Source organism: Euprymna scolopes, chromosome 26 (assembly GCF_053919585.1).
Source record: "Euprymna scolopes isolate OS-2025 chromosome 26, ASM5391958v1, whole genome shotgun sequence".
Classification (NCBI taxonomy): Eukaryota; Metazoa; Mollusca; class Cephalopoda; order Sepiida; family Sepiolidae; genus Euprymna; species Euprymna scolopes.
The window spans coordinates 61,183,715-61,200,026 of NC_136507.1; the positions used below are offsets into that span (position 1 = coordinate 61,183,715).

General features: G+C 33.3%; 1 protein-coding gene across 2 annotated transcripts in view; it reads left to right on the forward strand.

Moving 5' to 3' along the window:
• LOC145248106 (potassium voltage-gated channel subfamily KQT member 1-like) overlaps positions 1-16,312 on the forward strand; it is a 760,452-nt gene that overhangs the window by 582,450 nt on the left and 161,690 nt on the right. For both annotated transcript variants that reach the window (XM_080109897.1, XM_080109898.1), the window contains exons 5-6: positions 5,931-6,027; positions 12,342-12,479. In XM_080109897.1, coding sequence (XP_079966023.1) covers positions 5,931-6,027; positions 12,342-12,479 — 235 coding nt within the window. The remainder of the gene's footprint in view (positions 1-5,930; positions 6,028-12,341; positions 12,480-16,312) is intronic.

Here is a 16,312-nt window from a genome sequence, read left to right on the forward strand (position 1 = left end):
GAGAAGATAGAAGAGAAAGTAGAGAAAGAAGCGGGGGCGGGATAGAAATAGCAAGCAGGCGATACAGAAATAAATATAAAAATAGACAATAATACAATCTGAAAGTGGAGAAAAATGGTATTTTTTTAATCTTTTTTCTTTTTCCTTTCTTTTTCTTTTCTCCCTTTTTCTTCTAATTTCTTCTCCATTTCTTCTTTTCTTTCTTTTTCGTTTTCTTTTCCTTTTCGTTCTTTCTTCTTCTTTCTTCTTTTTTTCTTTTTTCTTTCTTCTTCTTTTCTTTTTTCCTTCTTCTTCTTCTTCTTTCAATTTTTTCTTTTCTTTCTGTTTCGTTTTCTTTTCCTTTTCCTTCTTCTTCTTCTTCTTCTTCTTCTTCTTCTTTTCTTCTTCTTCTTCTTTTTCTTCTTCTTCTTCTTCTTCTTCTTCTTCTTTCCTTCTTCTTCTTCTTCTTTTTCTTCTTCTTCTTCTTCTTCTTCTTCTTCTTCTTCTTCTTCTTCTTCTTCTTCTTCTTCTTCTTCTTCTTCTTCTTCTTCTTCTCTCAATTAATCACTTTGTTTTGTCTTCTGTCTTATATATTCCTGCGCTCTCTTTCTCTCTTTGTGCTATATATTTACGATCTCTTCCCAGCTGACCAAAGTGGCACAAGGTAAGTTGATATTACCTTACACCCCGCCCCTTGGCACACTTTCATTTTTATGGTACATTTAACAAAAACGATTGAAACTGATCATTCTCCTTTGCTACAATAGAAGGAAGCCTTTTGGTCAAGATCAAAGTGTAGTATCTGTTCTTCAGATGCTGCATGCTGCACTTCTATTTCTTGTTCTCTTTCGGTGGAGGAGAAATCCTTCACGAGTGAGACAATTTTTATTTTTGTTCCTTTTCTCCACGTTAAAAAACCAACCCTGGTGTCTAACTCTGTCCCGTGGGGAGGCATAGTAAATAGATACAATAGAAGGAAGTTCTGTCTCGCAGCAAAAGATCTCCTGGGGCAATATTGTTTCGTAGGTTCAAGTCAAACGCTTCAGCCCGTGTAAAAAATGTCAGGAAAATTTTGATTCAAAACAATTTTATAGATGAATTTTGATTTCTTTTTCTATTTGTCTTATTTTTCTATTTTATTTTCTTTTTACTTTCCCTTTTCTCTTTTTTATTTCTTTTATCTGCCTTTTTCTGTTGTTTCTTTCCGTTTCTCCATTTTCCCTATATTTTTTTAAAATAATATTTTTATCTTTTTTCTCTTTTGTACTTTCTCTCATTTGTTTCTTTTTTTCTATTTCTTTTTCTCTTTTTTATTTTTGTCCTCTATTTTTTCTATATTTTTCTCTATAGTTTTCCTCTGTTCTTTTTCTCTTTTTCTATTTTATTTCTCTTTTTCTTTTCTTTCTCTTCTCTTTTCTTTATTTTTCTCATTTTCTCTTTTTCTTTTCTTTCTCTTCTCTTTTCTTTATTTTTCTCATTTTCTCTTTTTCTATAATCCTCTTTTTCTTCTTTCTCTTGCCCTGAAACATAAAAAGACAACACCATTACACCAATAAAAAAAAAAAGAACAAAAGACATTTGTTCATTAATACTCATTACTAAATTTAATCTATATTTTATAAATTGTGACTAAATTTGGGGTTCTTCACTATCTGAACCCTAAGTTATCGTGTTATAATCTATTTATATTCCGTGTTTAGTTTAAATGTGTTGCGTGCGTGTGTGTCAGAGATAACATAAACACATGCATATATTTCGACATCCTTCATCAACATTTCAACTGCGTCGTTGGTGGTCTTGTGGTCCCTGGAATTTATCTGTTCTTGGAGTGAAGCTGGAATCAGTTTGAACGAATGCATTTCACTCCAAGACGATGGTTCGTTTTATATCGATTTTTATTCCCTTTCCAGGTGTCGATCGCAGAAAAATAGAAAGTGAGTATCTTTGCTTGGGTGGCTAATTCTAGGTCTCCATTCTGAGACACGTCAGCTTCCTCCCCGGTGAGGGTTTTTTTTTTGTTTTTTACATGGGGGTCACCACTTATCAAGGCCCGGATGCCACTCAGGGATAAGGGTTATTGCGTGTACAGTAATCAATGAGATAGTGTTGTAGTAATCATTAGTATTGAAGATTTGATAGAGTGTCTTACTTAAGGGGGCGGTTTGTCAGGAATTTGTTTATGTTGGCCTTGAAGACATCCAAGTTGTAGTCAGGTGGGAAACAGGCGAACGGAAGAGAGTTCCACAATCGTGCACTTCTGAGAAAGAAGCTCTGCTCATGGAATGTACGTTTGGATAGGGACGATCTGTTAAACCGTTCGCTCTCTTTTTTTTTTTTTTTTTACATAGGCATCACCACATTATCAAGGCCAAGAGGCCACTCAAGGATAAGGGTTAAAGAGTGTACAGTAGAAATTGGACAACTCTACTCTATGTCCACCCAAGCTGAACACGTGACAACAACACGTCCGTCGGGTCAGCTATTTTTAGAGCTTCCGGTGCAACTTGTCCATTTTACACTTTGATATGTTTTGACAACTTTTATCAAATAGCTTCACATCTGTTTACCTCTCCAGTTAGATAGATAGGTAGATCAAGATAGATATAGTTAGATCGATAGCTACGCATAGATATATAGATAGATCGACAGACAGATAAATAACAGATAATTTCTTGCTCCACAACTGTATAACACTACAAAACAACCAAACCAAACACCATGAATAAATATTTAAAGATATAAAGAGATTAAAGCATAAAACTTTTAACAAAATTACTGAATTCGGCATTGAATAATCCGAAAAGTGTTGATATGTCATAAAGCAAAACAACCAAACTAAACATCATAAATAAATATTTGAAAATATAAAGAGCTTTAAGCATAAAAACTTTTACCAAAATGACTAGACTCGGCATTAAATAACACGAAAAGGGTTGATAAACCAAACCAAGTTAACCTATTACATAATATGCAAAAACAATTTCATGTTCGTACGTATGTTATCACCCTCATCCCTTTCTTACAAGATAGGATAACAATCACTGATCTCTTTCTCTTGGGCTGGGTGCAAAAAAAAAAAATCCAGAACTTAATGAGCCACGCACTGTCTATCAAACTCCAGTCCCTGTCCCATCGCTGCAATGTTGCACACTTGTGCTTGTGTTACAAGTGCTCACGCAGAATCTAACCTTTTCAATGTAAAGGTTTTCCAGATACCAGAAAAATCTATTTCAATTAGCTTCTTTTTTCGAATAAACTGCCTTCGGATTTCACTCCCCGCTCTCTGTTTCCCCTTATTGTGCCAAGACGCTGAAAATTTAAATGTAACGCGAACAAGCATCTTGCTGCGCAGCTCCTCTCTGTGTATGACCCCTATAAATCTGGTCCCTAACTACAGTAGCTCCTTACGTCTCTTGTTTGGGGAGGTATCAAACAAACAAAAAAAAAAAAAGAAAATGTAATTATTTTGTCATATATATATATATATATATATATATATATATATATATATATATATATATATGTTCCTTCTATACCCCTCCCACTCACCTATCGGACACTGAATTTTTTTACATTACTATTGTCGTTCACGTTCATCTATTATATAAAAGGTAGGTATGCGTGTGTTCAGCTAAAAGTCAAAAACTACAAAACAAACACCACAATGTTGGTTGGCAGTGCTTTGGATGAATAATATCTAAAATTTGAAAATAATTATTCCTTATTTGGAGGTTATCTGGGTCAGGTTTCGTCAAGGAGGTATCGGCTTATAAGCCATTTTCAATGTTTGGAAAGAAAATGCCGACTCATTCCTCAAGGAATCTTTTGTATAAAGGAGAGTTGTCTGTGTGTATGTTCATCTAAAGAGGAATGGGCTGGGCGAATGAAAAGAAGGGGTAGGGGAGGGCGAAAGAGAGAAAGATAGATGGAGGATAACTATAGAAGTTTTAATAAAAATTTGTTGCCCGGAGCACAGCTGACTAACCCTGCTAGTTTCATATAATATATAGTAAACGTCGGATAACCTTGCTTATTACGTAATAAAATAGTAAATAAACATCTTCACATCTGACAATTTGTTTTCCTTTTCAAATCTGAACCCAGAGGCAGAATCACTTTAACAAAAAAAATTAAATAAAAAGAAAACTATATTAGAAATAATTATTTCGAAGCGTCGTAAAATAAAATGTCAAAAATACAAGAAAAATGCCAGAGTATATTATAAAAATAGAAAGACATCCAAGGGCGGTGTTTATTCTAGCTCGCCATGAACTCCTGATTGCGTTGGGTCTGTGGATACGTGATTTTTCCTCTCGCCAGGTTAACAATGGATTTGAGAATCTCAAGAAAATCCAACTGCGAATTTCATAAACGCGCAATAAACGGAGAATATTGCCGGAAGCGACAAGAAGTAGGAGATGAAGATGAAAAAAAAGGGTGAAAACAAATCTCAAGAAGTTGCAAGTTTATAAAAGATGATCATCTCTGATATTGAAATTTGTTGATGAGATAGATAAACAGATTGAGATAGAAAGAAATATAAACAAGTATACATAGATGGAAACAAAAAAAAAGATAAAGAGATATAAAGATAGATAGATAGATAAATAGATAGATAGATGGATGTATTGAGGTATATAGATATAAAGAGACACTGAGATAGATTGATAGATACAGGGTGACCCCCTAAAAAACGAGCACCAACTCTAATTAGGCCTCGTTCCGTAGTGTTTTGTCCGAATGAAATGAAACTTTGGTCATAACTAGTTTATTATATTCAAAACATCACATCAAAACATTAGGGTCTTTGGCTTTTTTTCTCCGTTCTACAGCATATGTTCTAGATGGCCTCCATTTAGCTTTTGTTTTTCTTTGGGTCACCCTGTGTAAAGATATAGAAATCGATATGTGAATATAAACAGGCATATATATATATATATATATATATATATATATATATATATATATATATATATATATATATATATATATATATATATATATTATACAGAGAGAGATAGGGGAGATTTGAAAAAGACAAATGGCGACGAGGTCTCTGTTGAATACGTTAAGTTTGGAAAAATGAGCACAAACTAAAACATTATGCAAAATACTGTTAGAAAACCCCACCAATATATGTTACTGTAACATAGACTGACATATATTCAGTGAGTTTCTAACAGTATTTTGTATAATTTTTTAGTTTGAACTCATTTTCCAAACTTAACGTATTCAACAGAGACCTCGCCGCTATTTGTTGTTTTCAAATATATCGATAAGCACTGTATGATTTTCGAACCGAATACACATTTTCCCTTGGATAAAAGCACTAAAAACTTATCCAGTTGGGTAGAAAAGTAACTTATCTTGCTTTTGATAACATTTATTTGTTATATATTTGTTTTTTGACAACTTTTTCGAATCTATGTTTATAGTAAAACAAACCTAGTTTTTTATTTATTTATTTATTTATTTTTGTAAATTCGGGTCCGTACCGATTTGTTAAAATATTTCTGAATTTTTTTAGATGAACAATGATAATTTGTATTATTTTTGTTATTCAGAATACTGTTCTCACCTTAGTTGTTATTCTCACAACGTTTCGATCGATGTCATCTCCGACTTTCTTCAGATGTATCTTCACAATGAATGTGAATGTTATTAGTTAATGATGAAAAGGGAAGACGGGAAGAGCGTCGAGAGGAAATTTATTTCTTTATTTTATTTATTTATTTTTTTTGCAGCATACACCTCGAATTGATCGATCAATCTTTTGAACGCATTAGTCATTATGATCGTGTACTCTGTGACTTTTATGTTCATACCCCATTTTAATTTTTTTTTTTTTTTTTTTCCGCAGCTACTCCAATCTGGCACACTACACTGCGTGCATTATATGATTCACTTTTAAGTCGTTTTTTTTTTTTTTTTTTTTTTTTTTTTTTTTTCAGAGGAATACGGTTTTTACAAATCCTACGGATGCTCCATGTAGACCGGCAAGGAGGCACTTGGAGATTGTTGGGGTCTGTTGTATACATTCATAGGCAGGTAAGAAAAATTAACTCTCAACTTTTATTGGAAAGCATGGAAATAATTATATCAGTCTGTTAAACGGTTAAATAAATCATTCTTCTTTTCAAAGTCATCATCATCGTCATCATCATCATCATCATCATCATCGTCATCGCCATCAGCATCATCGTCATCGTCGTCATCATCATCATCATCATCATCATCATCATCATCATCATCATCATCATCATCGTCATCGTCATCATCGGTCCTAGATATGACCTTAAACTATATCCAGTGGTGAGGCCCCAGCTTGCGGCCTTTGGGGAGTGTGGAGCCACCCTTTAATTGCCATTGCTCCCAGGTCCACTCTGTACCTGTTAGGGTCCCAACTATGGGTTGACTAGAAACCGACTTGAAAACAACAAATACATTCTATTAAATAAAATTTTCTTCACAATCTTTGGATTCGGCATTAAATAACCTGAAAAAGGTTGATATGCCGTAAAACAAAGACAAACAACCAACCAAATCATTATCATCATCATCAATTTAACATCCGTTTACATGCTGCTATGTGTTGGAAGGCTGTTAGAAATTGACTTTCCAACTAACCTATCTCTGACCAGGTCTTTATTTATTCGTCTTTCTCTTAAGTCTATCACTTTCTTCCATGTTTTCTTCGGCCTTTCTCTGTCATCTAAATCTGCTACTTCAGCTGTTCCATATTTACTAATCTACTAACCCAAGAACTCCCACCCTTTCCTTCAACATGACCATACCATCAAAGTCTCCTCTTCTACACACATCTCCTTATACTGTCCAGATTTACTCTTCCTCTGAAGTCATCAGATCTAAACGTATCTTTAAGAATCACATCCATACATGTTAATTTCCTGTATGGGTTGAAAATCTATCCAGTTCTTTTATTATGATCATATTCTCGGTCTATGTGTCTGCCTGTCTGTCAGAATTATGGCACAAAAATTTTCTATATTTTGTCAATAAGCAAATAGGACAATGGTCAATAAGAATGAATATTTTCAAGTTCAATCAATTTGCACGTTATCAATGAAAATACTATTTACAAACTTAAGTGTGGCAGATTAATGAAAATGGGAATTTCAGTTTAAGTGTGACAGACCATTAAAAATGCTATTTCAAACTTCAGTATGAGAGACCAATGAAAATTCTATTTCGAACCTAAGCATGATGGACTAATCAAAATAATATTTCAAACCTAAATATAGCAGATCAATGAAAATATAAGGATCTTTCAAAAGTTGGTTGGTTGGTTGTTTTGTTTTACGGCATATCAACCCTTTTCAGGTTATTTAATGCCGAATCTGGTGATTTTGAAGAGCGATTTTTTAATATAGTATATTTGTTTTTTAAGTCGTATTCTATTTAACCCATAGTTGGGACCCTAACAGGTGCTACCACTCCGGGTCAGAGTGGATCTGGGAGCAATGGCAATTAAAGGGTGGCTCCACACTCCCTAAGGCCTGCAAGCTGGGGCCTCACCATCGGATATAGTTTAAGGTCATATCCTGGACCTTTCAAAAGTAATGCATCCTATTTTTTACTTAAAAAAAACAACAAAAGTTGAAGAGCTCCAAAGACGGGAGTGATACTATTAAAACGATCTACATTTTTTGCTCCAGTATTTATTTTTCTACATAGTGACCACCATTCTCAATGCACTTTTGTCAACGGTGGGCTGATTACTGTACATGGGCGTCGAGAGCGCGTTTTGTCACCCACATCTCTGTCGACACTGAAATCGATGAAACCATCTCCTAACTGTGTTGACATCAACTATATCGCTTTCATAAACGGTTAACAGGTGTTGATAAAAGGTTCCTATTTTTTTTTTTTACGTGGAAGTCACCACTTATCAAGGCACGGGGGCCACTCAGGGATAAAGGTTATTGCATGTACAGTAATCAATGAGATAGTATTGTAGTAATCATTAGTATTGGAGATTTGATAGTGTCTTACTTAAGGGGGCGGTTTGTCAGGAATTTGTTTATGTTGGACTTGAAGACATCCAAGTTGTAGTCAAGTGGGAAACAGACAAACGGAAGAGTTCCACAGTCGTGCACTTCTAAGAAAGAAGCTCCGCTCATGGAATCTACGTTTTAATTTAGGCACAGATAAAGAGTGGGGAAAATTACTGACAGTAGTTTCAGCCAGACGGGTGTTTCTCATGAAAGATTGGCGAGGGGGGACGAGAGATTGAAGCTCAGACGAGCACTTGCCATGGAAATAACGATAAAACAAAGACAGGCTCACAACGTCTTTTCTGTGGGAGAGAGGCTGCAGGGAAGAGAAAAGGGCATCCCCCACTAAGCTACAAAGTCTATTTTGTACTCTGTCAAGGCAGGATAGGCTGTTTTTAGTAGCTCCTGCCCAGATGTGGCAGCAGTACTCTATCCTTGGACGTACTTGGCTTTTATATAGATAGAGAATTGCATCATTTATGAATGTGAGTCTTAGACAGCTCTAAACCTGGTGACTTCAGATTAATATTAAATTTGGACAGTATAGGGAGATGTGTGCAAATCAGGATACTTTAATTGCATGGTCACGATGAAAAAAAAAAGATGAGAATTCCTGATATATTCCTAATAGATGTAGAACAGTGTTGAAATAGCGGGATCAGATGACAAAGAAAGGTAAAAAAAAAAACATAAGAAAATGGAATGTAAGAATGATATTCAATGCGTTTGCAGGTGTACTTAAAAGTGTCTCTTTATCAATCAGCCTAATATTATGACGTTGGTGCAAAAATAATGTCGTTTTTAACATGAAGCTGAACGTCAAAAACGACATTATTTTTGCAGCAACCTAATATATTTCCGGTTAGGTGTTATCACGGAGACAGGCATCAGCAAAAGATTATCGAGATAATTTATGTTATCTATTTATTTTTTAAGTTTTCTTTTAAATAAAATAACTAAATCTTATTTCTTCGAATTTCGTCTTAATCTGGATTTGAGAGATTTCACCTTTACATTTTCGTTCAAAGTTTGAAAAAAATACCAAATTTTAATTACAATTTTCTCTGAGAAGCAAAAGGTTAAACGCAAATTCTATGTGATTTTTTTTAAAGTTCAATCAATGCTTTCCTTCCATTTATGACAACGGATGATTTGAAAATGTATCATTTCTGTTTAAAAAAAAAATAATCGCACAAAATTTCGACGATTAATGAGGTTGGACATTTTTAGATGCACCAAGGCATGAAGGTTGTATCCTCATTTCTAGGCAGTCATCCTTTTAGACATTATTTTCCTCATGAGGTGGTCGGGTCATTGTCAGCACCCTGACTCATGCAGAGAGGAATGGGGAAATATATTTCGGAGGACCTAAACACCTCCAATTTTTTTTAAACGTAAAAAAAAAAAACCCAGAATATCAGAATCCAACATAATATGAGTGGAATAAAAGTCAATACAAGAGACGTTATATAAGTAATACAGGCAAATGTTAATAGTCGCGGCCAGAGGTAGAATGCAAGAAAATTTTCATATGGGCTTTAAAAAATGGTTTCATGTTGCTGTTTTTTTTTTTTATTGTTTTTGTTTTTTGTTATATATTATTAAATGAGGAATCATTTCGATTTAAAATCCACTTAGTATTACGCATGTAAACTTGAGAAAAGCGTGCTTGAAATGAGTGAACATCATTTGAATAAAAAAAAAAATCTAACGATATCACGTCAAATTCAGTCACCATCTTGTTTTTATATTGAAATGATTCCTCATTTCATAATTTGAAAATATTAGTTTAATGCAAAACTTTTTGCCGATTTAAAATTTCATCTTGAAAATGAAAAACTGTGCCTTTTTGTAAATTTTTATTCATAACAATTATGACTCTCCTCATGTGATGTTAACCTAAGATCATCTAAATCAGTCATTCCCACCGGTGGGGCGCATGCCCCACCGGTGGGGCATGGCAATATTTTGGTGGGGCATGGGCAGAATGTGCACCCTTGGGCTTACTATACCATATTATATATTAAATATCACAAAGGGGAGGCATCAGGATTTTAGAAATGCCTAGGTGGGGCATGGCCCAAAATAGGTTGGGAACCACCGATCTAAATAGTAGAAACGTAGCTTCCATGAACAAAGCTTCTTTCTTAGAACTGCACGCCTGTGGAACTCTGTTCCGTCTGGCTGCTTCCCACCTGACTACAACCTGGATGTCTTCAAGTCCAACGTAAACAAATTCCTGATGAACCGCCCCCTTAAGTAGACACTTTATTAAATCTCCACACTAACGTACTGTACTTGCAATAACCCTCATCCCTGAGTGGTTTCCCGGCCTTGATAAGTGGTGACCACCCTGTAAAAAAAAAAAAGTTTGCAATCCCCGAAATAAATGATAACCCGAGGGAGCTAGATCAAGATAATATACAGGATTGAACAAGATCTTTTTTGTCTGTAGTGCGGTGTGAGGAGAGGATGATCATTATACAGGGGGGGGGGACGATAAATTTGTTGAACTAAAGAAACAACACTACAGCTTTATTTTAAAACTTTCATTGAAAAAATCAATTCAAGTAACTTGAACTGACATCTATTCAATGTAACCGCCTTCAGCCTCAATCACTGCCTTAGTATGGGTCCAGAACTAGGAGCCTGCTTTTTCCACAAGCATTGGCAAGAACTCGTCGAATACTCAGTAGATGACAGTGATCAGGCTGGCTTTGGTGCTGTGTGAGGTTATGTTGCTGGGGTTTTTTTTTGTTTTTTTTTTGTTATATATTATTAAATGAGGAATCATTTCGATTTAAAATCCATTTAGTATTATGTATGTAAACTTGAGAAAAGCATGCTTGAAATGAGTGAACATCATTTGAATAAGAAAAATCTAACGCTATCTGGCCAAATTCAGTCACCATCTTATTTATTTATTTATTTGTGTTCTCAACGTATGACCAAACGAAGTAGACTAGCAGATTCAAGTCAGGGGAGGAGGAGGGCCAGTGAGAGATGGGAACAAAGTTATAGCACTCCTTCCTGTGTCCCTTTAGACGTGAGCCGACGACGAGTCCTGATGCCAGCGACCACCTGATTGCCCCAGGGGATCACCACACTCTTCAGCACATTCAGGTACACTTTGGTGTTGATTTTCAAGCTGACTTCGAAGATGTGAGGTGGCATGGTGTGGCCCTCACTTGAAACCATACCAAAGACCACAACCATGGCCGAAAACTTTGTTTTCATCACCGTGGGCACGACCCTGTTTTTCGTCGCAATCCAGCGATGCATTTTGAGGGTGCTGGCAGTAGTCCTGTTGTCATAATGAATCGATAGAGAGCATGAGTTGTACAGCGGCACATCTCCAATCTCACTCATTGAACATTGTGTCACGTTCAGACATGATAGAAGGTTCTTATCACTCTTGGAATTTGTACACAACTGGCCAAGTATTAGATGGTCTGCAATAAAAAATGAAAACCAATTTTTATCAAACGGAAATTGAGTCATGTCGTCTTTTTAAGGCGACAATTTTATCGTTCCACCTTATAATAACTTTCTGTTAGCTGAAAGACGATCGTTTTCGGGTCAATATGAGTGAAAATGTTGCAAAAAAAATATGAATGTTTTTTTGATAATCTTCAAGAAAAAAATTATAAATTAATCATGATGATATGTTTAAGTAATAACAAAAATAAATTACAATGATTAAAAATAGTGGGACTGTTCAATATTTTTTTTGCGATTCCAATACTATTACTAATTCCATACTAAATTCCCGATTCTAATAAAATTATCTATTCTGATTCCGATTCTTTATAAATTTATAAATATCTAACCATAGAGTTGTTACCCCCCCCCCCCATGATTGCTGTAAAAACACATGTTAAATATGCAGATATTTTCCTAAACCTAAAAATACACTTTTAGGGGGATAATCTATCGATTTTAGTTTTACTGATATTTTAAAATCAATAAATATTTATTATTTTATCATTATTACCAGCAATGGAAGATTTTGCTTTAAACAAAATCAAAAAAAAAAAAAAAAAAAAAGAAAGACAATTCAAAGAATCGTTTTGGCATGGGAAAATAAAAATAATTTTTTTTTTTTCAATTCTGATACCGATTTTGATGCCCCCAAATGTTCTGATTTTTTCCGATTCCTGATTAATCGTGTAGAAGTTTAAAAATGTTTCTTCTACACACTGGCAAAAACTTTTGTATCGACCTGATGCAAATATATACATGATGTACAATGAATCTGTGTAATTATTATTATTTTTATTTATTTATTTATTTATTTATTATTATTTTTTATTTTTATTTTTTTTATTTATTTATTTTTTTTTTCAGGAACTCATCACGACGCTGTACATTGGATTTCTGGGTCTTATCTTTTCCTCCTACTTTGTGTATCTCGCTGAAAAGGACAACACAAAAGGTGGAAGTTCGGCATTCACTAGCTATGCCGACGCTCTCTGGTGGGGTGTTGTAAGTAACACACGTTTTGTCAGCATCACGCATCAATTGAAGGCAATGAAATAAAATTAAACAAGCGACTTTTTATAAAATTTTAGGTACTTGTACAGTTTAATCAAGAGATTAAAAAATGAAAATATCCAAAAAAGGTTTGGGGTTTTTTTTTCGGAGATCTTCAGTTCAAAACGGATACATACACATATCCGTTTTGAACTGAAGATTTCTGGAAAAAAATTTCACTTAATTTGATCAAGTAGTTTTTTTTGTTTTGTTTTTTTTTTTTACAGCGGAAAAACACGTTTTTATGATAGCACGTTAAAGGCAGACATCTTGGTTTTTTTCTTAATTTTTGTTTGGAGTTTAGAAACGCCACGGGGAGATAACTCCAGTTAAAGCGCCGACACTCCCTTCCCATCTTTAATGCTAGCTTTTCTTCCTAAAAATCGAACCTTTTGTTCGGTATTATAACAAATTGTTTTTTCGCTATAAAACAAAAACTACTTGATGAAATTAAGTGAAATATTTTTTTCAGAGAACTTCATTCCATAACGGATACGTACAATTTAAACTTTTTTCGATATTTTCATTTTTTAATGCCTTGATTAAACTGTACAAGTACCATATTTTATGTTTACCAACTTATTTTATTGTCTATTAAACACACATACACACACACGATATGATTTGTGAATCTTAAGTTGGACGACCCCCGTATTGTGGTGAATGAGAACTTTAGCTAGGATCAAGCATTGACTAGCAAAGGTACAGGGATAAGGATGACCATAGAAACCTCTTTCCCCAATTTTTGAGTGGCCTTGTGCCTAATTCTTTGTTTATTACTGTTCTGTTGTAAACTTTTCAGAATAAATAAAAAATATATACCTCATCAATTGTTGAAATATGTCATATCAAACTGAAACAATACCCGTCCCAGGACGGGTAAAAAGTAATTTCCTGGACAGAACAGTTTTGCACCACTTTTACATCCTCTTAACAGAGATTAAAATCACGATATAATGCTACTAAACTGTAACGTTGTACACTTTTTTTTAATAGTGTTTTTACTTTTTAATGGACCCAACACGTTGTAGACTCCATCGCAAGAAAACAGAATCAGAAAAAAAAACTTGACTCATTTTCTTTTTTTCAACAAAAGCCTTTATATCTAGTATTTTCAACAACGCATTTTGTTTTTTTTTCAAAATATTTAAACAGTTTATTTCTCTTTTTCCGGCCATATGTTACTTTTTGTCTCTGCATTGACGTTACCCACAAGGCTTGAACACATCTCAAATCCTACTTCTTTGAACACTCGTGTCTCGAACACGTCTTTGCCCACTCTCTCGTATCTCGAACGCATACTTTTCTGCTCTCTCGTGTCTCAAACGCGTCTTAAATATGTGCTTCTCTAAACACCTGCTTTGCCAAACACCACTTCTTCGAACATCTGTCTCTTTATCTCAACTGTGACGTCACTCACACACTGGTTCGTTCATTTGAATGTGGCCGCAGCTGCTGTAGCTGCTGCTAACCCAGGTCTGTTACAAAACCTTATGTACTGATCTTTATAGATCAATTCAATGAAAATCTATAATATTTTCATTTTCAAATAGGAGATTGCAACCCCTAAAAACCCTCTTACAATACTGCAAAGAAACATAAATTTTGGGAAATATCTATTAATTGATATTTAATATCTATTGTTAAAATTTCACAAAAATTGCAAATATCTGAATTTTGACCAAAGGCATCTACCTCCTCTTTTGTCTAAATCTTTTGCATAAATCTAAAAATTAAAGTAAATATAGGTAGCATTACTCACTCTTAAAAATTAAACGGAATATAGGTAACATTACTCACTCTTACAAAATTAAACTAAATATAGGTAACATTACTCACTCTTACAAAATTAAACTAAATATAAGCAACATTACTCACTCTTACAAAATTAAAACTAAATATAGGTAACATTACTCACTCATACAAAATTAAACTGAATATAGGTAACATTACTCACTCTTAAAAATTAAACTGAATATAGGTAACATTACTCACTCTTACAAAATTAAACTAAATATAGGTAACATTACTCACTCTTACAAAATTAAACTAAATATAGGTAACATTACTCACTCTTACAAAATTAAACTAAATATAGGTAACATTACTCACTCTTACAAAATTAAACTGAATATAGGTAACATTACTCACTCTTAAAAATTAAACTGAATATAGGTAACATTACTCACTCTTACAAAATTAAACTAAATATAGGTAACATTACTCACTCTTACAAAATTAAAACTAAATATAGGTAACATTACTCACTCATACAAAATTAAACTGAATATAGGTAACATTACTCACTCTTACAAACTTAAACTAAATATAGGTAACATTACTCACTCTTACAAAATTAAAACTAAATATAGGTAACATTACTCACTCATACAAAATTAAACTAAATATAGGTAACATTACTCACTCTTACAAACTTAAACTAAATATAGGTAACATTACTCACTCTTACAAAATTAAAACTAAATATAGGTAACATTACTCACTCATACAAAATTAAACTAAATATAGGTAACATTACTCACTCATACAAAATTAAACTAAATATAGGTAACATTACTCACTCATACAAAATTAAACTAAATATAGGTAGCATTACTCACTCTTACAAAATTAAACTAAATATAGGTAGCATTACTCACTCTTACAAAATTAAACTAAATATAGGTAACATTACTCACTCATACAAAATTAAACTAAATATAGGTAGCATTACTCACTCTTACAAAATTAAACTAAATATAGGTAACATTACTCACTCTTACAAAATTAAACTAAATATAGGTAACATTACTCACTCTTACAACAAGGAACAATGTTCCACACATTAATTTGCAAAAGTTTAGGGTTTGGGAAGGGATTTTAATTTTTTTTTTATGCTTAACATGGGATCAATCTTCTATTTGAAAAATCATATATTTTCAGATTTACATTAAATTTGATACAAAGTCAGTGACATCAATTCAGTAAAATTCCCTAAATTTCAATTTGTTCTTAAAAACCCCTGAGCTTAAGCTTCAAATTTTAGATATTTTCCAGATTAAAAGTAATGTACACACTTTTCAATCAAAATTTTGAGAGATCAGCTTTAGTATCATTATATTTTAATTTTAATCTGCATAAAGGACATAAATTTGTACAAAATTGTCCTGTTCTAGGGAATTAATTCTACTCGTCTTATGATTGACATTCTTATAGTTATGTATACGATGGACCATACCATCGTATGGATGTGAACAATTCCACTCTAAAAAAACTCAAATATAAATATATATATATATATATATATATATATATATATATATATATATATATATATATATATATATATATATATATATATATATATATATTAGAATGAAAAGCATATCTTATTTTTCTTTTATTAATATTATTGGAATTTTTTCCTTGTACACCTTTTTGTGAATTATTCCATGGATTTCTGCCTTTGGATTATTATGGACCATCTTCTTCCAATTGCTAGATTTCCTTGGATTTTACTTGTGCAAATGGAAATTCAATTAACTTTCTTGAAGTTATATATTTGGATTATACCGTCACTGGATTATTTATCTTGCACCAGACTATCCATTCATGTGTAATCACCTTTTTCTTCACCCTATTCCCTCTGCTTCACTTTTTTGTTATCATTTAAGATCTTTGGCTTACTTGTTGTTTCATCAAATACTTTTGCATGCAAAATCCGATCCTGCATTTTGCTAATTCCTACCGTCTGATGAGAAGGAAAGTATTTCTTCTAAACTCCG